The sequence below is a fragment of the Benincasa hispida genome, chromosome 9 (genome assembly GCF_027475165.1).
Source record: "Benincasa hispida cultivar pf3 chromosome 9, pf3_genome.v1.1, whole genome shotgun sequence".
In the NCBI taxonomy this organism is placed as follows: Eukaryota; Viridiplantae; Streptophyta; class Magnoliopsida; order Cucurbitales; family Cucurbitaceae; genus Benincasa; species Benincasa hispida.
The window spans coordinates 57,684,024-57,707,694 of record NC_143486.1 but is presented as its reverse complement, the minus strand read 5'-3'; the positions used below and the strand labels follow the sequence as shown (position 1 = coordinate 57,707,694).

The 23,671-nt window shown below is 36.8% G+C and overlaps 2 protein-coding genes and 1 long non-coding RNA gene across 4 annotated transcripts; 2 read left to right on the top strand and 1 right to left on the bottom strand.

Annotated features, from left to right (window-relative positions):
• Nucleotides 1-5,100: 5,100 nt before the first annotated feature.
• Nucleotides 5,101-8,230, bottom strand: LOC120084795 (kinesin-like protein KIN-14I). Of its 2 annotated transcripts, XR_016532365.1 has the most exons (4): nucleotides 7,886-8,230; nucleotides 7,707-7,772; nucleotides 6,907-7,371; nucleotides 5,101-6,531 (listed from the first exon to the last, which is right to left on the bottom strand). XR_016532365.1 is itself a non-coding variant. In XM_039040614.2 (3 exons), exons 1-3 carry the CDS (start codon nucleotides 8,168-8,170, stop codon nucleotides 7,204-7,206), a joined length of 519 nt encoding a protein of 172 aa, XP_038896542.1. In that variant the 5' UTR covers nucleotides 8,171-8,230; the 3' UTR covers nucleotides 5,101-7,203. The 2 variants fall into 2 exon arrangements, 1 of the variants encoding a protein (XP_038896542.1); XM_039040614.2 differs by having other exon boundaries at nucleotides 5,101-7,371.
• A 6,706-nt stretch (nucleotides 8,231-14,936) lies between these two features.
• Nucleotides 14,937-17,459, top strand: LOC120086261 (uncharacterized). Its single transcript, XR_005484169.2, has 5 exons — nucleotides 14,937-15,422; nucleotides 15,544-15,605; nucleotides 15,696-15,758; nucleotides 15,865-15,934; nucleotides 17,211-17,459. It is a non-coding gene; the product is annotated as an uncharacterized LOC120086261 (long non-coding RNA).
• A 2,862-nt stretch (nucleotides 17,460-20,321) lies between these two features.
• Nucleotides 20,322-23,213, top strand: LOC120085581 (polyubiquitin). Its single transcript, XM_039041633.2, has 2 exons — nucleotides 20,322-20,601; nucleotides 21,453-23,213. The coding sequence occupies exon 2, from the start codon at nucleotides 21,453-21,455 to the stop codon at nucleotides 22,824-22,826; it is 1,374 nt and encodes a 457-aa protein (XP_038897561.1). The 5' UTR covers nucleotides 20,322-20,601; the 3' UTR covers nucleotides 22,827-23,213.
• Nucleotides 23,214-23,671: the final 458 nt, after the last annotated feature.

The window sequence follows — 23,671 nt, the reverse complement described above, 5'->3', positions numbered from 1 at the left end:
TGTGATCGCTGTTGATCACATCGGTTAGATGATGGAGTATGCGATCGCTATTGATCGCATCGATTAAATAATGGGGTATGTGGTCAAGTGTTGATCGCATCGTGCAGTCGATGGGGTATGCAATCGCTGATGATCGCATTATGTAGACGATCAGATAAGTAATCAAGGGTTGATCGCATCGTGTTGAAGATCGGTTACACGATCACTAAGTATCAGGTCATGTAGACGAGGTGATGCTCACGTATCGCTTAACGTGCACGCCTGGTCGATAGTTTAGGTCAGCAAACTTCATCGCTTAGTAACTGACTAAACGATCACTTAGTAATGCAAGGTAAATTGTTTACCTGTCGTCGGGTTAAGTGATCGCATAGACGCTCGTTTTGGTCAGCAAGCTTCATCGCTTAGTAATGCAAGGTAAATCGTTTACCTTATTGCACGCATCAGTTAGATGATGAGATGCTCGCGTATCGTTTAACGCACGCGCACACTGGACAATCGTTTAGGTCAGAAAGCTTCATCGCTTAGTAAATGACTAAACGATCGCTTAGTAACGCAAGGTAAATCATTTACCTGTCGTCGCGCTATGTGATCGCATAGACGATCGGGCTTCACAGCCTCGTCGCCGTCTACGCGATTGTTTAATTATGCTCCTATCGTCTAATGCGCGTTGAGCGATCGTCTACTTATGGCATTTACTACACGATGGAGTCCTCATGGCGGTTCAAGACCCGATTCGCCTGTGAATTGATTTGCTCGATGAAAACTGTAATAGATAGGGTTATTTCATTCCGGTTTTTGTAAAGGCTTATCCCGGTTCATAAATCCTTCATTTTTTACATGCAATGTAGATTTTTAATATCTCATTTGGTATGCACATATAGATAAACCCCACCTTAGGTCATGCATATTTTCTTTATTATAAGTGTTATAATTTAGAGAAACATGTTTTAATTTACATAAATACACGCTCATGCATCATATAATATAAGGGTTATATTTACTTATGCTTTAATTTTTTTTTTTTTGTTATATTTATAAGCGTTATAAATACTTCATTATGTGGGACGAGTGTTTTAGTTGTTTATTTTATAAATGGTTATAAAATGAAATTAGAACTAAAATATCCATATGTAGCAAATCTATCTATAGTAGACCTTTTGTCGAAGGTGGGTTCTGTCTAGGTCGGGGTATTTAAGATGACGGCAACGGAACACCCCTACCTGGGAACCTACGTGGAAAGGTAATTTAGATAGATTTAATGCATGCAAACTAAGGCCAATCCATTAAAGAGTTTAATGTGACTACTTTGTTTTTTTTTTTTTTTAAAGACAAAAGTTGTTTTTGAGCAAACTTTATAAATGACTTAGATCATAATCAGTAGCCGTATTGTCTAGGTTAATAAACCCCTAGGTAGAACATTCAGTGGGAGGTTCTTGGAGGCATTTGATGCTTTATTTTCACCTCTCGTGTTTCTCCCTCATAATTCACACCGTGAGATCTACCCTCGGCCTCGAGGCACCTTTGGCGTGTCTCCCCAACGGATGGTGTTTGAGTAGGTCAATATCAAGGTGAATGGAGGGAGTGTTCATAGTAAGTGGGAGCGGGAAGTGCGACAGCATATCCCTCGGCCTCCCTCGTTGGATTGAATAAAGTTTCTACGCATCACCTCGTGGCACCCTGGGAGTGTTCCCCTATAGGATGGCTATTTTACACGTTTCTTTATTTGATCTCCTGTAAGAGGATAAGGTTACTTAGTCTCTTGTCCTAATCTGTCTTTACCCTATGGTAAGCGCATTAGGGAGGGACTTTGGGGCCAAAAACGAGGGATTACACTTATACAGGATTGTTAAGGGTTAACTATTTTGGACCGAACAAATGGTGGCTATTAGGTTTAGTTACAAGAGTTGGTTCTGCCTAATGGTTGAGATTGTCTCATCCCAGCGAAAAGCCATCCGATCACCCTACCGGTGACATTTGTCCTACCTCACTGGGGCATCATTGCAAAATAGAAGTCTTTCCACTTAGGGTACTTGGAATCTGTTTTGCTAAAAATTAATTGGTTAATTAAAATGTGGTTTTTTTGCAAAGTCTTATAAAAGGTTATTCATTTTTTTTCAGCAACGTTTTTAATGGCTTCAGCCACTATCAATTTACTAAGCGCCAAAAAACTGAATGGCCTCGACTATTCAAGTTGGAATCATATGTTCACGATGATACTCATCATCGAGGATCTCAAGTTTGTCCTAACGGAGGAATGTCCTCCTATTCCACCTCAGAACTCTACTCGAAATGTTCGGGCAGTGTACGAGCGTTGGACACGGGCAAACGAGAAGGCCCAAGCCTACATTCTGGCCAATCTTAGTGACGTGTTGACCAAGAAACACGAGTTCATGGTCTCAGCACGTAAGATCATGGAATCCTTATGGGGAATGTTCGGACAGCTGTCTGGACAGCTCAAACATGAGGCTCTGAAATGCATCTTTAGCTCCAAAATGGAGGAAGGCACCTCTGTTTATGAACACGTGCTAAAAATGATGGTGCACTTTAACGTGGCAGAGATGAATGGGTCTAAAATCGATGAGGGCAGTCAGGTTAGCATTATCCTGCATTCATTGTCGGAGAGCTTCCTCCACTTTGTTAGCAATATGATTCTTAACAAAATGGACTACTCCTTTACCACTCTCTTAAAAAAGTTACAAACTTACCAATCCTTGCTGAAAAGTAATTAGGAAAAGGGAGATGAGGCAAATGTTTTCTCGTCCTCTAAAAAGTTCTATCGAGGTTCGACCTCAGGAACAAAGTCTGCACCTTCAACTTTTAACTCTAAAAAGGGGAAGAAGAAGAAGGGTGGTAAAGGGAAAGGGAATGCGCCTGCTAACCCGCCACCTGTCACCCAGAAGAAGCGTCCACCGCCGGTTGGAAAAGGAAAATGTTTCTACTGTAACCTAGACGAACACTGGAAGAAGAATTGTCCTCGTTATCTGGAGGAAAAGAAGGCTGCCAAGGCTACGATCAAGGCAGAAAAAGAGGATTAGATCCTGGCAACAGTTGGAGGCTAGTGAGATGATGATACGAATAGGCACCAGCGCATATTGTCTCAGTTGTGGCAGTGGGAGACATCCAGTTTATTTTACAGAATAGGTTTCTTATATTAAAAGATGTCTTTGTAGTTCCTGAACTCTAAAGGAACCTTATTTCTGTAAAGTGTCTGTTACAATCACTAGAAGAAATTTGGGCTTTAATGTTGGTTGACAACCGACACTAAAGATAGTGTTATTAAAGCCCTTTAATGTCGGTTGCCTTTAATGTCGGTTTAAAACCGACATTAAAGGGCTTCAATAACACAACCTTCAATGTCGGTTGCAACCGACATAAAAGACCTTCAGTGAAATTTCCATCCGACATTAAAGCCCTTCAGTGAAATTTCTAACCGACATTAAAAGGTCTTTAATGTCGGTTGCAACCGACATTAAAGCCTGTGCTTTTTTTTTTTTTTAATTATTAACCAACATTGAAGCCCGAAACTGTTCGTTTTATATTAAATGTAAATATGTAGATGGGCAAAGGAGATATTTGAAGACATCTCACTTTACTTTACTTTTTTTTTCTTTATATTAAATTCTGCTACTTCCAAGCAATAGACTAAAAAAATCTTACCCAATCTTACTCCTCCCTTATGTTCTCTACAATCTTAGCCTTATCCACTTTTACAAAAGTTGTTCCTAATGCAAAAATGAGATCCCATTTTCAATCAGTTTCAATTCAACTCTTCAACTATGTCTTCTTCAGCAATCTCCCAACTTATTAACAATCTCATAATGCCTGCATAAATCTTTGACTTCTCTGTTCTAAATCTAAGACAGCCAAGAATAAGGAACCCACCAATATCACATTGACAAAATTTTGAAATGCTACTACTTATACAAATATTCTTTAACTTTTAGGAATCAAAAGACGTCTTAATCACATATTCACACATCATGTCAAGTTCAAGTATAACAACACTAGGAAAGGAAAATATCAGCCAAATTTAACTATACAACTACTCATAAGAGGTTATGAACATAACTGAGAAGTAAATAACAAAGGAAGCTGTCATCAGCAAACATTCTATTTCTAGCCCATTCACATCACATGAATAGTGATTATCGTTTCAGCCGGGGGCTGAACATTTTGTCCAAAAGTACAGCATGCACTTCATACATTAAACAAAAATAACACAGCAAGTAGAGTAGTTTAAAATCGAGAATCCCACAAGCACTCCAACTGCACTTTTCCAGCCTTTAAGAGTGTCTCAATGTCTTTTGGAGAGTTCAGACCAAGATTACAGGCACGCTCCCACTGAGCCATTCTGGTCATTCCAAGGTAAGGTCCATAGGCCATGTTCATATCGAATTGCCTCAGCATATTCTCAGATGCGCCATAATCATCTAAAACAAAATTCAACTTCAAAAGGAAACAAAATGCAGATTATTAAAATTGATATATAGCAAAGAGTAGATTCTTTTTATGAACACTCGAAAAGCAACCAAAGGCTGTGAATTCTGAACATAACCAGTCACTAGTCCATGCAATGACATTTCTTCTAGGCAAATTATCAAACACTTTGCAAGCAATTTCCATGACTCCACATTTCGCATAAACTTTAACAAGAAAAGTCATTACAAATAAGCCTTCATGAGTCCCAGTTTTTACGATATGTCCATGGATAATTTCCGCTTCTGCAGCTAAATTCCTATCTATACATTCTTGCAATAGCGAAATATAGTAAGAAGTTTCAATTCTCGTCCATGAGTCATAAACGAGTGTTACATTCTAATCCAATATGGTCTAAAGAGAAATAAACACACTATAACTTCTCAAACAGGAATTTTCATATCATTAGAGTCACTTAAAAAAACTTATTAACTGTTCTTAAAATTGCAAACATTCAAAAATGCACTTACCAGGAACAATTTTTACGTGAATCCCTTGCTATTGCAATAAATCCATCTCGTCCCCACCCCTTCCAAACACCTAAAAAACACACAAACAACATCATTAAAAGTATAGGGTAGAACGAACCTGGCAGTGCGTGTGGCGAAGACATGCGAACGACGACAATGCCTTCCATGTCTCTTCCAAAGGTGTCTTAAATATTGAAGAAGAAACAACAAAAGATGACATTATTTTAGTAATCTTTCTTTCTTAGCTCATACACAAGAAGGAAAAAAATAGGAAATAGCCAATTTAAACATATTCTTCCAAGAAAAATAGATAGATCTCAAGAGTTGATATCAATGGATGAGAGAATCTTCTTTTTCAAGATCTTGAAAAAGAGAAGTTTGGTTACCTAGATATGAGCTACGAAGAGGATGGAAAATTTTCGGCAGCATAACAATGCTACCACAACAAAACCAAAAATTTACCTTGAACCTGTTCAAAGAAACACATTCCCAATAATATTCCACAACCACTTGTTCTAAATATAACTATCAGAATTCCCAAAAAATGAATATTCAAGAACACATACATCAATAAGCAAGTTTCGTCCACAATGTACTTCAAATCTCAAAAATTTTCACAAAAAATATAACAATGATTTACAAAAACTCTCCTTGTAGGTTTCTTCAGACATTCAAACATAAACAACAATGTTTTACAAAAACTCAAATCTGATTACTATTCACTTCAAATATCAAAAGTTGTCACATGGGTATTCAATCTTTTACCTCTATATTCATGGACTCAGTTCCTATCAATGAAAAGAAAAGCCAAAATCTACAGAAAGAAGTGATTTCAAAAGCTAACAAACACAAGTAGTTAGCATAAGAAAGGAGAACTCTTCCTTAGAGTTAGACTCTTTCTATAAATACTTGAAGAAAAGTTAACAATGAATAAAATACCTAACAAATGGAAACATATCACAAATCCAACATGTAGTTCTATGGAGCAATAACAAAATCTAAACATCCAACAATAAATAAGTAGACGAGATCCAACTATTAATTAAAGACTAAATGCCCTAATTAAACTAAATGTCATCTCCACTAGGAACGATAGCGTTTCATATAGTTCTAAACATTTGCATATGCTGAAGGATTCTATCTAGATATTTGCATTAAATTTTCCCGCTAGCTCTCTAGCATCATCGATCTTACCTGCTTTACACAATGAAGACATCATAGTTGTATAGCTAACCACGTCAGGTGGGTAGCCCTTACTTAACATTTCGACAAACAGCTTGTGTGCAGCATCAATACGATCATTCTTGCACAGCGCCTTCAAAAGTATATTATATGTAAAGACATTAGGAATTAACCCATCTTTCTTCATATTAGTATACAACGGATTAATCATTTGAAACCTGTTTCCCTCAGCAATGAATCCAAAAGACCATTTCTTAAGTTTTTCAGTATAACCAGAGGGCAAGTTTTACTACTGTGGCAAAGGTCATAATTGCACACAACCAGATGAATTCTTCTGACGATAGACTTTCAAATGGTTTATCTTGAATTAGTTGTTCTACTGGTTGAAGCAATACCTGAAAGCCTAAACAAGAAATCCAAACGGTTTAGCTACTCAGCATTGTTAAAGGAACCCAAATCATATATAATCATGCTTTGTTACCAATAAAAGTAATATGAAATTTTGACGTAACCAAGTTGATCCAACAATTAAAGATCCTAGAATACAAATATGAATAGAAAATTGTAGGCATGGTCTTTGCTAGTTACAAGACATCGATGTAATAACCATCAATAGTGGATGTCAATCTTTTCACTTGTTATAATTGAGAAAGGGGCCTTCATTTCTAGCAGGAATATGAGGTAGAATTACTAGACTTTCCTACTCCTCGATCATGGTTCAAATGACTGAATGAGAAAATTAATGCACTTTCAAACTGGTTTACAAAACAAGAGACACCTAGTGTAGCCATGACAACAGCAAATACAATAATGCCTACTAGCTGTACCCTCAACTTTCCAATCGGGTATTTATGAATATTTACTCGCTTCATATACAAGGAGTAAACCAAAGTATTCCGCCAGCCATGAGATCAAGTAAGGAATCCAATGTTGATGCAGCAATGGTTATGGATCCACTCCGAATGGTAGCATAAATCTGCAAACTATCACTAGAGAGTGCGTTCAAGGTTTGGAATAAGGGACCAGAACAGAGCCTTTAATAAACCACTAAACAAACTTGACATTTATCAGTTTACTAATCACTAGAGAGTGAGTCCAATGTTTTTGTCTGTTTGCAAAATAGGAGGGACACAAAATGTGAAGCAACAAATGAAACAAGATTGTTGAATCTACATACTAGTTCAAGGCTGGGAAAGCGATTCTCAACTTCATCCACAAGCTTGCTTAGCAATGATTCCACAAACTACAAGAAGATAGAGGAACATAATTTAGAAAAAGTTGTGGACCGTCCATTCAAAATAGAACAATCAACTACACATGCTCTTATAACAGTAAGAACAATTGCCATTGATGATAGCCTAGTATTTGTGTGTGTGGGTGGGGAGCAGAGAAGCTAAGAAATACTCTCAAGGTAAGGTGTTCAAATAACTCCTTACAATCTGTGAAATAAAGCCTCTAATTCATTAACAATATCCATTTATATTGATGTAAGGCTACCACCAAGCACATCAAGACATTCTATGAAGAAAGCTACTCAAACAAAGTTACTCAAAAAGCAAAAACATATTCAGTCATCACCATTGGGATTTCTTCAGGCCTTTTATCCGACAAAAGTGCACGAATGAGCGAGGTGCGAGAACTATTCTGCTACAATGAATAATTGACAAGAAATAATGTAGAGTTTAAAAAAGGTTACAGCAAATAAACTTGAGAAAAACAAGTAAAGAACGCAAGGTTGAAAAGTCCACATTACTAACCGTTTTGTTCCATTCGATGTTGGAAGAATTGAAAGATTTGTCATTCAAAGAGGAGGTTCTTGACAAGGAATTTGTGAATGGCCCTGAATTTTTCCTCACAAAGGACTTGGTAGCGGACATAGTAGTAGTGGGTTTTACATTTCCCCCAAAATTCCAAACTCCATAGCCTCCACCCTGTTTCCACTCGCCATAAGATTTAAGAGCCAAAACAGTATTGACAACCTTGGCAGAGATAAGTATAAAAAGGAATTCCATTCTTTCTCTGACCTCATATGAGGATTTCATGTTCTCTTTTATTTTGCAAGGCACAAATGTTGAGGAAGAGCCTCTTCTTTGTGATTGGCATCATGGGTAACTGCATCACTACTAACATCAAATTGTGACAAAATCTTCCCATAATTTAACAGAGAAAAAAGCAAGTAAAACATGAATAGATTTAGAACGAACATGCGAGGAGAACAACTTTTAAACCTATGATCTGAGAGAGTAATGAAAAATGTATGAAGAGAACAAAGAACACTCTGAGAAAGTCCACGCGCTGACGAAACCAATCGAAAACGACCGGAGAACACATGAATAAACTAGCAATGGCAATGAAGATTGAAGTGAATATGCATGAGTCCAATTAACGGAAGGATAGTCATAGCATTCCAACACTAAATCTAATCCAAGACTTTAGAACAAATAGACTTTTAAGATAAGCATCTTATAAATATTATCTTGTACTTGTTATTAATGTTGTTATGAAGTCCTTTTTGTGTTGGGTGCACCTTCTCTACTTTTCAACCTTCTTAAAACATGTCCAATGCAATCTTCATATCTTCCTTCCAAATCCCCAAGAATCAAAAGCCTTACACATCAAACTTGAACCTAACAAATGAAAAACTTCACTCAGAATCATTTCATTATTGCTCAAATGAGTTAGCTAAAAAATTCTAATTCAACTAGTTTCCAAAAGAACCTTACTCTGAAATAGTTTAGTACATTTAGTCTTTGCATTCACGAGCAACATTATCAGTGATCGTCTATATTCTCAATATTTGTATTGAAATCCAAAATAACAAAATTTTAATCCACATATTGTCTTACAGTTTCTATACTTTCAGTTTCATAAAAAAAATTCAATACTTAGAGTTTCATTATAAAAAGAAAGAAAACCAATACTTACAGAGAAAAGGTGTTGTTGTCTATACTTACAAAAACAATTTCACCTTCGGAAGCACGCGCACGTTTCAGAACAAGCAAATACCGAACCCAAAGATCACTTATCCATGGACAATTATTCCTAGTGGCCTCAGAGTATACGTTCCTCACAATAACATGGAAGCAAGCATCATTGATTAGCACAAAAGAAAAAGAAAACCCATTAAAAAATATTAAAATAAATTGCACTCAGTTCTAAACTTAGCATCAGATTCTCGTTGTTTAACTTAGCATCAGATTATCATTGTTTGGGGTGTAAATTTCAACTTATGTTGAAATTACAATGCCTTGAAGAAAGCAACATAAACATGGATAACACATTGGTGTTCTTGGTTCAACTATTTTTAGAACATTTGTTCAGCCTTTCTTTCATTCATCGTGATTCATGACACTGTTGTTTGTGTAACAATGCACCGTCTAATGAAGTCTGAGGTTGAATGCCTAAATATTTCAGAACTAAAACAGGTAATTTCAAACTAAATACCATGACTTGTATGATGTGCCTTAAATTGACAAGCTAATTTTCTTAAAGAAAAGATTTAAAATGATAAAATTTCAAGAAAGATGAAGTACAAACGAAAGATGGCTGACAAGAAGAGACTGAATATAGACAATTATACATTTTGATAAAAGGGTGGAAGGGGAAAAAGAAGTAAGATGAACTTGCAACATGAATCATATGCCATAATCAGTCAGCAAAAAAGTACATAAAAACCCACAAACATTTGGGAGAGCAAAACTCTGAAATTTGGGGATAAAGAACCCAAAAAATTAAGAAGCATCAATATATGTATTCTTACTTCTCTCACGGACATGGATGAGAACTAGATCGACGGCGTGAAGGAGATCGACGGACACAGAAAGGAGATCAACGGCAAGCGAAGAAAGATGAAGAACGAGCGACGGCGAGTGAAGAAAGGTGAAGAACGAGCGATGGCGAGCGAAGAAAGGTGAAGAAGATCGACGGCGAGCGAAGAAAGGTGAAGGAGATCCAGCGAGGGAAGAATGGTGAACGGCACGACACAGAGATAGGGTTTGGGCAAAGAAGGACGCGATAAATTAGGGATATATTATTTAATAAAATAAGAAGAAAAAAAACATCACCTTTAATGTCTGTTTTAAACCGACATTAAAGCCCATCTTCAATGTCGGTTTAAAACCAACATTAAAGATCCATTTTTTTTTAAACCGACATTATACATTCGATTTCACTTTTTCCAACCAACATTAAAGCCCGAATCTCTTCTAGTGGATACAATTACACTATTGAATAAATCATTTATTCGTAAGGATGGTGTTTAAATTTGTACAGCTAAACTAGAAAATAACTTGTATGTGCTAAGAACTTTAGCCGTAAGTTCCTTCCATAACATCGAGATGTTTAAAATTGCCGTAACTCAATCTAAATGCCAACGAATTTCTCCAGAACCTTGTTGGACATTGTTCGTTCGATGATGGGTTACGCTTCCTTACGGGACTCGTTTTGGGGTTTCACAGTGGAGACTGGGGTATACATTCTCAATTGTGTAACTTCTAAGAGTGTTGCAAGAACACCTTTGAAGTTATGGAACGGGGGTAAAGCTAGTTGGCGTCACTTCCGCATATGGGGTTGCCCAGCACATGTGCTTAAGGAAAATCCCAAGAAGTTGGAATCACGATCGAGGTTGTGCCTCTTTGTAGGCTACCCCAAAGGTACACGAGGAAGGTTACTTTTGTGATCCATCCGAAAACAAGGTGTTTGTTTCCACGAATGCTACTTTCCTGAGGAGGATCATATCAAGGAGCACAGTCCACGTAGTAAAGTCGTATTAAGTGGGCTTTCCAAAGAAACTACGAAAGCTTCAAAAGAGTTGTTGAAGAACCTACTTTATCAACAAGAATTGTTGATGATAGTTCATCTGGTAGGTCAGTTCCACCTCAAGAGTTGAAAAAACCTCAATGCAGTGGGAGGGTTATGAACCCGCTTGATCATTATATGGGTTTCACGGAAATCCTAGCTATGGTGACAGATGGTGACGTTGAGGATTCGTTGTCCTATAAAAAGGAAATGGAGGATGTTGACTAGGATGAATCGGTCAAAGACATGAATCTCGAGATGGAGTCGATATACTTCAACTCGGTATGGATCTTGTAGATCAGCCAAATGGAGTAAGACCTATAGGTTGTAAATGGATCTACAAGCACAAACAGGGTGCTGATGGGAAGGTGCAAACCTTCAAGGCTCGAATTGTGGCAAAGGGTTATACCCAGGTGGAGGGAGTCGACTATGAAGAGACTTTTTCACCTGTTGTCTTGTTAAAGTCAATCCGCATGATAGTGCATCGAGGTGACGTGATTGTCATGAAGATCGCCTCAGAGAAAAACGTTACTGATTCATTTACGAAGGCCCTCACAGCTACAGTGTTTGAGGGTCACCTTCATAGCATGGGTCTACGGGACCGCCAGCGGCTGGACTAGGGCAAGTGGGAGATTTTGTTGCACTGGGTTTTTATACCCTAGTTTATTGTTTTGTGCCTGTTTACTTGTACTCCCTACTTTGCTTTAGGACAAGTGGGAGATTGTTGAGGTTTGTGCCTTAAAGTTTCGTGTCCAGTAGTTTGTAAACAATTTTGTACGAACACCTGTGATATATAATATAAATGACATTTACTTCACTACTTGACTTTACATATTTAGATTTTACCACAAACCAATAAACATAAAATCCCTGGTTATTTGTATATGACTTAAGCATGTATATGGTGACATATAAGTGGATGATGTCTTGGGTGATAACCAAAATGGTCTGTAGTATATGGATATAGGAGGGAAACCTTATCCTGGTAACGCTACGGATGCGGCCCGCTTTTTGGAATGGTCACAAGTGTTGTGACTTGTCACAGATGATCCAATCTTGATCATTCATGTAAGGGACATGCGAACGGGGTCGTCCTATACAAAGAATTTGTATAAAACCTTACTACAAAGTGCTAGCGTCTTGTTATATAACACCGTTCATAACTGAGACTTCACGTCATTAGGATGACCATAGGTAACATGACCTCAATCCTGAGTGAGTTGGGAACTCCTGCCATTGAGGCTGGTCCTTTGATTTGCATGGGTGCGAGTGGCCAGAACGCCGACTCAAACCTACCATTTTGGGGTTTCATCTGATTTGGGAGCTGGGAAATCAGCTATATAGGATGGAATTCACTCCTTCCCCGAGGCAGGGGTAAGCAGATAGATAGCTCCCTTAAGGGCTGATTCCAGGGCTTGAACGATGTGGCGCCACGCACCTTTTCATGGCCCGAGAGGTGTTTACACATAGTAGGACTATGTTGTATTGTTCATTAGAGGGATCAGTGGTACTTAAGGGGGAGATGTAAATACAGGGGTAAAACAGTAATTTGGCCCATCTGTGAAAGGTCATCGTACTGATGATTGGTTATATCCAATGGACATAGAAATATATCTATGGTAAGAAGAGTTCAACTGTCGGTCTTTAGTGAAATGCCTAGCAGTTAACGGATGGTGGATATCATGACTAAAGAGTTTAGTCAGCTATTCACGTACCGTTGGAGCTTCGAGCCATAGGTTCATAAAGTCCCCTTGGTAGCTTGGATACAAGTTGAGAGTCAGTTTTTGGGTCAATTTGAAATGTTCAAATTGACAAGAGGGAGTTCGATTATATATGATATAATTGAATGAGTTAATTAAATATGATATAATTAACTTTATGTATGAGATACATTAATTTGGAGAAAATTGGATATAAATATGATTTATATCTAGTAGAGGAAAAAAATATTATAATTAATATTTGATATTAATTTATAAGTTATGAACGTGATAAGTTCACATTAATTGGACGGTTTTAAAGGAAATGGGAAGGCGCATCTTCGTTTAAAATAACAGACGAGTGCATTATAAATAGCAGACGGAATGTTGATCTCGGTGTGCGCGGATACTGTGAAGAAGATAGTGTCATCGTTTAGAAAATCAGAGCCTATACGATAGGACTACACAATCGCTTACATATATGATAATGCTAAGCGATCACATACCGATTACACTGTCGCACACTATTATCTAAACGATCGTTTACCTTTTTCCTAAGCGATCGCTTAGCACGGTATTTACTAAACGATCGTATAGACGATCGCTTAGTTTTTTCTTACACGATCGTTTTGGACGATCGCTCACCCATTTCCTACACGATCGTACAGACGATCATTTACTTTTACTATACGATCTTATACTTCACCTAAATGATCAAGCATCCTGTCTATGCGATAGACGACCTCTTCTCCCACTTGCTTGATTGTTGTGTATGGTCGCTCTTGCTCCTTCCCTCTACCAAATCCGAACAAAGCCCACACTTTGGATTCTCACTCCAAGAATACTGAGGGCTCTAAGTGGTGTTATCTTCTCCGATTTCTTCTGTCCAAGTGGTGACTGTTCGAGGTAGACGGTTGGGCTTCAGACTCACTGTGAAGAAGAAATATTCATCTAGTATGATTTCTTGAACCCTTTTGCATCTTGAAAATATGTTTGAATGTATATACGGTAATTCTGTCACAATGAATTGGAAAGATCCGCTTCTGCTCGTAGGTACTCTTGAATAAGAGTTCCTTCACACTAAACGATCACCTAGTGTGCCATGTTTTCTAAACGATCGTTTACCTATTACTAGTCGATCGCTTAGTAAAACCTACACGATCGTGTAGCTTTATCTAAACGATAAGCATACCCACTATACGATAGCATTTTACTCCCACTTGCTTATCATTCTACATGATCAGCCCGTTCCTCCAACCTCTACCAAATTTAACAAATACCACTCTTTGGATTCTCACTCCGAGAATACCAAGGGCTCCAAGTGGTGGTGTCGTCCCCGCTCCTACTTGCTTGTGCTTGTTCGTATTGCTGCCGTTCGTGTAGATGATCATGCTGCCGTAGCTGACTGTTTTACTAGGCAATAAAGAACATAGAGGTTGTTCCGCGGCGTTGAGTTTGAAATTGAAGAGAGTCTTCAACTGGTATGTGAACTCAATCCCTTGTATTTTATTTATCAAAGCATGCCATTGATTAGTGTAAATTGCATAACTGTTTGTTAGAATGTGTGTGTGGTATTTCGGTCACAATGAAATCGGAAAGATTCAAACGCGCTCATGCATGCTCATCATTAAGAGTTCCTTCACTTTTCATGGAGTGGTGATCCCCCAAAAAAATATTCTTATCCTTAGTTTCAGTATAAGTTTTAAAGAATCTAAGGTCGCGCGTCAGTGTCTATCCACCACCCTTCACAACCACCTATCACATTTAGTTCTGTGATCATGGCAATTAACAGTTCTTCTGTCAGGTTCAATGTGTGGTATTTTTAATCTAAGACGATGCCTGTTCCTACAGTTCCTAGCCATGTGTCCAGGTTTATTATAATTAAAGCAAAGAAACTGTATCGTTTCTCCTGAAAGGGGTTTTTGTTTTTTCTGTTGGTTCTGGTTGCTGGACCACAGTTCTGACCTTTTCTTTTTGTCTCCTTTGATTTTTTGTCAGGTTGTACCACAGAGGCGGGTCTTTCAGCTACGACGTTCACTTCCTCCCTCTGGTCCTGTGTAACACCCCGTATTTTTTTTTTTTGTAATAATGTAATTTCAGTCATTTTTATAATTTGGAGGGCATTTTTGGGATTTTGGACTTCAAGTGTAAGTGCGGGAATTTAATTTTTGGTGTGAAATTATTCGATTTAGAAATTAATGGCAGGAATTAATTTCTTTTTGAGAAGGAAAGAAATTTAATAGTATAAAGTGGAATAAGGAAAAGAATAGAATATAATTTATATTTATTTTCTTTTTAGTTTATTATTATTATTATTATTATTTTATAAACCCCCCCTCCAAATTCCTTTCTCCCTCACGTGCGTGACCAAACCCTTCCCCCTCCATTTTTTTTTCTTTCGCCTGCCGCCGTCCTTCTCACCGCCGACCATGACCAGTAGTTTCGATCTCACCGCCGCTCGGTGCTGACCTTGACCGCCAGCCCAGATCCTAGCCGCGAATAGCCCAGATTCGACTTCGGCCTCTTCGCGCCTCAACCGTTCGCGCCGCCCAGATCCGACTTCGGTCTCCCACGCCGAAGTTGCCCGACTTCGGTCTCCCACAGTGTTCGAGCCGCTTCGTCCGAGACCGCTCCATAACTGCTCTAGACCACGAACCGACCAGTGCCACTCTAGATGCATCTGCGCCAGAGCCGCCGCCGCTAGCGCCACTCTTATCTTTCAATCAATTGGATCTGCGTCGGATTCCTCCTGTCGCCACCGTCGTTGCTTGTGTCGTCATTAGATTTATCAACTTGGGTAAGATTTCTACTGTTTGGGGTTGTTTTCAATTGATTATTGACTGCCCATTTACTTTTGGCACCAATCGATTGAGGCCTTTATATGTCAACTTTGGATTCATGTTCTTGAAAATATTAAGATGTCATTTGGTGAAGTTGGAATTGTTTTAGCAGATTTGGTGCGCCTCATATCACACCTTAGGTAAGTTTACCCAGATTTTTGGCAGTACTTGGAGTATGTGTGATTAGGCTTTGGTTTTAATTTTAAAACTTGGGTGCGTTCTTATGTCAGGGTCTTACTTGGAGTTACTGGTTTTGTTGGCTGTCTGGGATTGTCTGCAGATTTTCGATTTAGGTAAAGTTAAATTGAAGATCTTTAAATAATTTGATTAATTGGATTTAGATCCCAAATATGAGTTTAGAACTTTGGATTTGTTATTTTTGGATCCCAAATGTTATAGGTTGGATTCAAAGCCTTCCAAGAGTTGTAAGAGGGTTAATTACTTGGATTAAATTGTGACCAAATTTAAGGTAAGTAATCTTACTACTGGAACCGCCTTTGTGTCGATAAATTTATGATTTACGTTGAGGATTGTAAGACTAGTTACAAGGATAATTTTTATTGTTCTGAGATTTAATGGACTGTCTAGAAAAGATATATGAGCATGTGATAATATGACTGAAGCATGTAAATGTATGAGCATGATTTAGAATTTTATGAGATATATTAAAAGGATGATTGAGCATGACCCTAAATTATGAGTTAAGCGACACTACTACGAAAATGTCTTAAAGTTAGGTGAAAGTTGGAGCATTTTGTTGATGTGCTTATTGATGTGATTTATTATGAAAGCGTATAAGTTATATGATGTATTATGAAATTTCAAATGTTTGATTGTTTACATGAGTTAGTGCATGAAAGTGATGTACTAGAGTGGATCCATTAATATTAGATTAATTACGTATGTTGAGGTTAATTAACATGACCTTGATCAGGAGATTTTAGAGGATTCATGATTATATGAATGTTATATGTAATATGAAGTTAGATACAATCTCTTTTCCTTTCCAGACTATGTGACTGCATGAAAGTAATGCACGTCCAAGGGCATTAGTACATGAAAGAGATGTACTAGGGCTGGTGTGTATGAAAGTGATATATAACTAGAGGGTATTGGGGTGTACGAAAGAGGTACATATTCAGTGGGTTATGTGTATACGAAGGAGGTGTATGCCTAACCATGTGTACGAAAGAATTATGCATCCCTACATTTATAGAGAGGATCTGGGGTGTATGAAAAAGGTACATACTCAGTGGGTTATGTGTATATAAAAGAGGTGTATACATAACTAGATGTACGAAAGAGGTACATACTCAGTGGGTTATGTGTATACGAAAGAGGTGTATACATAACTAGATGTACGAAAGAGGTACATACTCAGTGGGTTAGGTGTATACGAAAGAGGTGTATACGTAACCATGTGTACGAAAGAGTTACACATTAAGCGAGTTATGTGTATACGGAAGAGGTGTACGCATAACCATGCGTATGTAAGAGATTGTGTTTTCTTCGGGATTCACCAGAGGTTGTGGGTCTTATGAGACTTACTAGAGGTAGTGGACATACTTAACTACAGTAGGATAGAAATAAGTTTTTCATGTATGTATGTGTCCCATGAGGACTAGAGTAGTTTATATGTTCTATTAGAGGTAGGCATCTAAAGGACATAGATGCCTAGCCTGACCCCAATAGTGGGGTACTTATTGAGTATTTTATACTCATTCTTTCTCATGTTGTTGTTTCAGGTAAGGGTAGATATGCACCGGCGATGGACAAGCGAAATTCGTGATCGAGCTACTGGGACTAGTTTTACGCTTTTGCTCATGAGATTTAGAGTTCTTTTCATGTTTCTCTTAACTTTTAATTTTGATGTTTAAAACTTACTATTAAGAATCATTTTTCAGACTTATTTATTATCCTTTATGATTTATGGGTACCCTACTGTTGTTTTATTATTTGAATTTAATGAAAGTCTTTTGAACTTCCTTATTTAATTAGCATTTATTTCGTCATAACAGAGTGTCGTTTTAAGTTCCATGCATGCATGTATTTAGTAACGGCCTAACTTAAGTCCTAGGGGGTCAGGTCGTTACATCCTACTTTCGGGCTTCCTCCTCAATCCTTAGTAGTCGGGTGATAAGACTCTCCAACGAAAAATCCTTGGTCTTATACCTCAAAGTGTTCTTAAAATCCTTCCACAAGGGGGGCAGTTTATCAATAATAACAGTAATTTGGAATTGTTCGTCTAGAGGCATAACTTCAGTAATTATCTCATGGGCTATCTTCTGCAGTTCATAAGGGACGAACCCGAAGGCACACTTTCATAGGTAGTGGCTCCAAAGAGTCACCAAAAATCATAAATATAGGTGGCGGTCTCATAAGGACGCCAAAACATACATAGGGGATGTACACAACTTGTTAGGAATAGTGATAGTCACCATCAGTCTAATATAGTCATAAGCATGTAATCATAATCTTAAAACATACTCAGGAGTTTCCAAAACAATCTCAACGGTCCATCCATCATTCAAACATAGAAAACCATTCATATAATATCATATTTTCCGTAATATAAACACAGGTTTCCAGAACATCCTCAACAGTCCAACCATAGCAAGTCATAGCAATTCAACCCTCAAAATAGAATCATGCTTTCAGCGTAATCACAATCTTAACACCAAATTGGGTTTGAGTGCAAACTGACAGTAAATCACTTACCTTAGAGTAAATCCAAACGTTTCCGCCCCTTTGCTTATCAAACTTCTCGATCCAAAGCCTAAAACATAAACCATGATAAGTTTCATCCCATAAAGCATAAATTTCCAACACACTTTGTCTCAACTATCCTTAAACCACTTAGCCAAATGGAGGTCAAAATAAGATCAATCCAAGATTTCACTTAAAGACATCCACCAAGTAGTTCCAACCTATGCACAAATCACCAGTAAGATTTAATGACTAAATTCCCAACAAATAAACTTAAGATAAAAGGGTCCCAAAGTCTTAAGACCTGTAAAAACCCAACGACTTCTGAATATTGCCTCAAAGTTCTTCAAAGCTCCAATCTAACATAAGCATTAGGAGTAACAAACTTAAACTAGCGCAAAGCTTGATGGGTAATCTACAATTAAACAAGAACCTAACAAAACTCACCGAGTGTAGATCTAACCTTGCTGAAAATTTCTTCAAAATTCTTCAAATTATTCCAGAACATTAAATTTAAGATCAAGACGGCGTGAGAACTGAAACTAGACCAACCTGCCATGGACACACTTGAAACTCAATTAAACTAACCACATACCAGATGGGGGGGAGGAGAGAGGAGTGGAGACTCACGACTGAAGATTGAGGGTTGCGCACGATTGCGAACGAAAGAGAAGAAAAAGTCGTGGATGGAAGGGAGGGGAGACTCACAGCTGAAGGCGTGGAGAAGTGGAAAAAAATAAATTTCTTTTTTTTTTTTCACACCCTAAATCTATATATATATATATATACACACACACACATATATATATATTTCCTTTTCTCTTTTAACCTCTCAATCTCCCACAAAAATAATCCACAAATTCAAATCACCAATTATAAATTTAGTTATCTTATCACATTTATCCAAAAATTGAAAATATAATTCCAAATGGTTCAAGATAATTAATTTAAAAACATTAAAAAATTCGGGATGTCACAAAAGTTATCAATTGAACCATTAAATATGAATTTAAATCCTATATTAGTCTGTACTTTCTATTACATTCCGTTTGGATAAATTTCATTTGAGCCTTAAAATTTTTATTACTTAAACATCTAAGTTTCATAAGCTAATTAATTTAGACTATCAATTAAGATTCATTTAAAAACTATCTAGGCATAAATTATAGTCATCCATTTTACGGACATTTGAAGAAGTCTAGACAATAGAATGCACAAACAATTTTCAAATGTAATCTTAATAAAAGTTATAAATTTATTCACTTATAAGCTATAACAATTAAAATTTAATTAAAATAATTACATTTTTTTGTACAATCTTTATTCGAAGAAAATTTAAAATCTAAATTATACAATTATTATTTTAGGGTTTAAATTAATACAATCTCAAAATTTATGGATATAAATTGATATTTTTCAAGAAATTTAAGATTTAATTGCAACGTCTCCATAAGGTGAGACTCATGGGTGAATTTAAAGATTAAAGATGTGATTGTAATGACCAAAAGTGGACTTTACAATTTTCCAAAAGAAAAAAATGTTGAACTGTACCATGGTATTATTTCCAACTATATAAGAAATAAAGATAGTCTATTACCATTTGTTTCATTTCTATAAATATCAATAATAAAATTTTACACATAAATTACTATGTCAATTTATTTGAATAAAATTTTGTTTTGAAACTTGGGAGAAATTTATAAAAATGAGTTGTTTCAATTTCATTTCGAGAAGCACTTGAGTTTATTTAATGTAATTTAAATTTGTTCTATATAAATTGACTTAAACTTTCGTTTGTCACAAATATATCTCAAATGCAACTCAATTCTGTTGGACACAGGATTAAGTCTTATCCATTCATATCATATTGTAAATGATGTTACATATATCATAATTTTTATATATAATTATTGTATCCATTATTATCTTACGCTAATAAAAATTTCTTGAAGTATTCTTTAGAAAGTCTGAGAATTTAGTAATAAAACGAAACAATTTGGATGCATTCCAAGATGCATCCCGCTTTCATCGTACACGAATAAAAATAATTAAAACATTTTAAAATATAAGTAAAATACATTTCACATATTTAAAAATATTAATCAGGTAATTTAGTGAGATGTAAGCGTCATGCACCCAAATATTTACCTAATTCAAATCTGCCTAAATTTGTACTTTATAAAATTTAAGGCAAGGAAAAGGTATGTCGGTTTCCAGGATCTTCTAGAACCCCCAACGGAAGTTCTTGAAAATCGTGGCTTGCAAGCCAAGGACCGCCATTAAAATTCGTTTCCTCCTCTGAACCTCATCCCTCAAAATAGGCAAATTGACTACTATAAATTCACCCTTCCTTAACCCTAATCCTTCGTCTTCCAGATTTTCATCGAAGCTCGTTTTTCCCATTTCGTCGCGCTCTTTCTTGATCTCAAGGTATGCTTCTGCTGTTCCATCTTAATTCTGTTTCGTTTTTCGATTTTCATCTGGGAGTTGTTGTTTAATTGTTACCCTTTGTTGTTTTTCGTCCCTTTAGTTTAGTTTTAGAACTGTTTTTGTGGGTTGATTTTAATTTCTCCGGTTCCCCAACATTTGGTGATCCCTCTATCTTTCTCCAAGAAACAATCTAATTCATATTTGTTTTGTTTATCCACCGCATACGTTATGAGATTTTGTAGATAATTCTCTCAATCTATATTTGGTTTTTGCAAATAAGAACTTGGTTTTTTTTTATCTCAGCTTGTATATATTCGAATCGATGTGTTTAAGAAATGACATAGGGGTGATTGATTAAAAGAAATCGTATTGAGAGTTGTGTAATTTGTTCATTTCTTTGTTGTTCCATTTGCCCTTGTTGTTTTCCCCCCACGAGGAGTGTTTTTGTGGATTCTTTTTGGGTTTCTTGAAGTTTCTCCGTTTTCTCTCTATTTTTTTTTCCAAGAAACGATTGTATTTGTATGCGTTTTCAATTCGTGGCCCATCTTGGATTGTTATCGTTTTCTCCTGTTTCGAGTATATTTAAAATCTTGTTGTGAGTTCTCTCAATTCCCTATTTGGTTTTCGTGAATAAGAACTTGGGTCTTTAATTTCAGCTTCTATTTCTTGCGATCGATGAGAGGGCTGTAGAAAAGTAACAAGGAATAGTCGATTAAAAATATTGTATCAAGAAGTTGAAGATCTTGTAATCTTGTACATGAGCTATTTATGTTATGATCATGATCATTTCATGGTATTGAGGCCATATGTTTCAATGATTTTTAATATATCTCTCATTGGTTTCTTAACAGATGCAAATATTCGTAAAAACTCTCACTGGCAAAACAATCACCCTCGAGGTGGAAAGCTCAGATACAATTGACAATGTAAAGGCAAAGATTCAAGATAAAGAGGGAATTCCGCCTGACCAACAGAGGCTTATCTTTGCCGGTAAGCAACTTGAGGACGGTCGTACGCTTGCCGATTCCAATATCCAGAAGGAATCTACACTTCATTTAGTGCTTAGACTTCGCGGTGGGATGCAAATATTTGTGAAGACCCTTACTGGCAAAACCATCACTCTTGAGGTAGAAAGTTCTGATACAATTGACAATGTCAAGGCTAAAATCCAAGACAAGGAGGGTATCCCACCTGATCAACAGAGACTGATTTTTGCTGGTAAGCAGCTCGAGGACGGCCGAACTCTTGCTGACTACAATATTCAGAAGGAATCTACTTTACATTTGGTTCTTCGTCTACGTGGGGGTATGCAGATTTTTGTGAAAACCTTGACTGGCAAAACAATTACCTTGGAAGTGGAGAGCTCTGATACAATTGATAATGTGAAAGCTAAGATCCAAGATAAGGAGGGCATTCCACCTGACCAACAGAGGTTGATTTTTGCTGGTAAGCAGCTTGAAGATGGTAGGACTCTGGCAGATTATAACATTCAAAAGGAATCGACGTTGCATTTGGTGCTTCGATTGCGCGGTGGAATGCAGATTTTTGTGAAGACGTTGACAGGGAAGACCATCACATTGGAAGTTGAAAGTTCAGACACCATTGACAATGTGAAAGCCAAGATCCAAGACAAAGAAGGTATCCCACCTGACCAACAGAGGTTGATATTTGCCGGTAAGCAACTGGAAGACGGTAGGACTCTAGCAGACTACAACATCCAGAAGGAATCGACGTTGCACCTTGTGCTTCGGCTGCGCGGTGGAATGCAGATTTTCGTGAAGACATTGACTGGCAAGACCATCACTCTGGAAGTAGAAAGCTCCGACACCATCGACAATGTGAAGGCAAAGATTCAAGACAAAGAGGGAATCCCACCCGACCAGCAGAGGCTGATCTTTGCAGGCAAGCAACTCGAAGATGGCAGAACTCTAGCAGATTACAACATCCAAAAGGAATCAACTCTGCATTTGGTGCTTCGGCTACGTGGTGGGATGCAAATTTTCGTGAAGACCTTGACAGGGAAAACGATCACATTGGAAGTCGAAAGCTCGGACACCATCGACAATGTGAAGGCGAAGATTCAAGACAAGGAGGGGATTCCTCCAGATCAACAGAGACTGATCTTTGCTGGAAAACAATTGGAGGATGGTCGGACTTTGGCTGATTACAATATCCAGAAGGAGTCCACCCTCCACCTTGTCCTCCGCCTGCGCGGTGGCTTTTAGGTGGCTCCGACAAGGTCATAATGTGCTGGGTTTGTGGTGCTGGCTGTTTTAGAAGTGTAATAAAACTTGGCTTAAAAGTACTTTTATTTCAGTGTTTGTTATTATATGATATAATCATATAATATGCTCGTTGTAATGGCCTAATGGGTCAAGACAGCTTCTAGTATGAATGTACTATCTTTTGTTAAGTAAATAATGAACACAGTATTGTGAATTAAAAAAAAAAAACGATATTAACAATAAGGAAGAAGGAAAAGGAAGGAACACTTTTTTACGAGGGTTTTTTTAAAGAAGAATGTAAATTTGAAACTTCCGTTCTAAAATTCCATCCTTTTTCTTCGAGATCATCAAAGTGTGACACACCAAGTTCAAAATTTTTCGCTAAAATATTTTTGGGTTCAATTTTAATCCTTGTTTTTTTTTTTTTTTTTTTTTTTTTGTCAATTTAAACTTTGAGAGATTAAATTGCTTTTAAAACGTAGACAAACAACAAATGAAATGAGCTTAAGATATGTAAGATATATAGTGCTTGTATAGTTTGATTCTTTTTACCTATATATTATAAAAAAAAAAAAATCAATCAAATTATTGTATTGATAATACACTAATAATTATCAAAATTAATTTCAATATATTTATTGAAATTTATTCATTTTAAATTTATTTAATATACAATATTAGTATATCAATAGTATTAGTGATCATAAAAAAATTCATTTCTTTGTTTTCTACACTAATTTCAAGTATATCAACGTTGTATTTCTTCTAAATTTATTTAATATACAGTAGTAGTATATCAATTGTAGTAATAATCATCAAAAATTGATTTCAACTATATTTCTTAC

What these genes read in the sequence shown, in the direction of transcription:
- LOC120084795 (XM_039040614.2), bottom strand. Translation starts at nt 8,170, where the DNA reads ATGAAATCCTCATATGAGGTCAGAGAAAGAATGGAATTCCTTTTTATA. An exon ending in ACATCGAATGGAACAAAACG is followed by an intron (nt 7,773 to 7,885) that starts GTTAGTAATGTG and finishes TCATTGTAGCAG; the next exon opens with AATAGTTCTCGCACCTCGCT. An exon ending in GGCCTGAAGAAATCCCAATG is followed by an intron (nt 7,372 to 7,706) that starts GTGATGACTGAA and finishes ATCTTCTTGTAG; the next exon opens with TTTGTGGAATCATTGCTAAG.
- LOC120085581 (XM_039041633.2), top strand. Translation starts at nt 21,453, where the DNA reads ATGCAAATATTCGTAAAAACTCTCACTGGCAAAACAATCACCCTCGAG.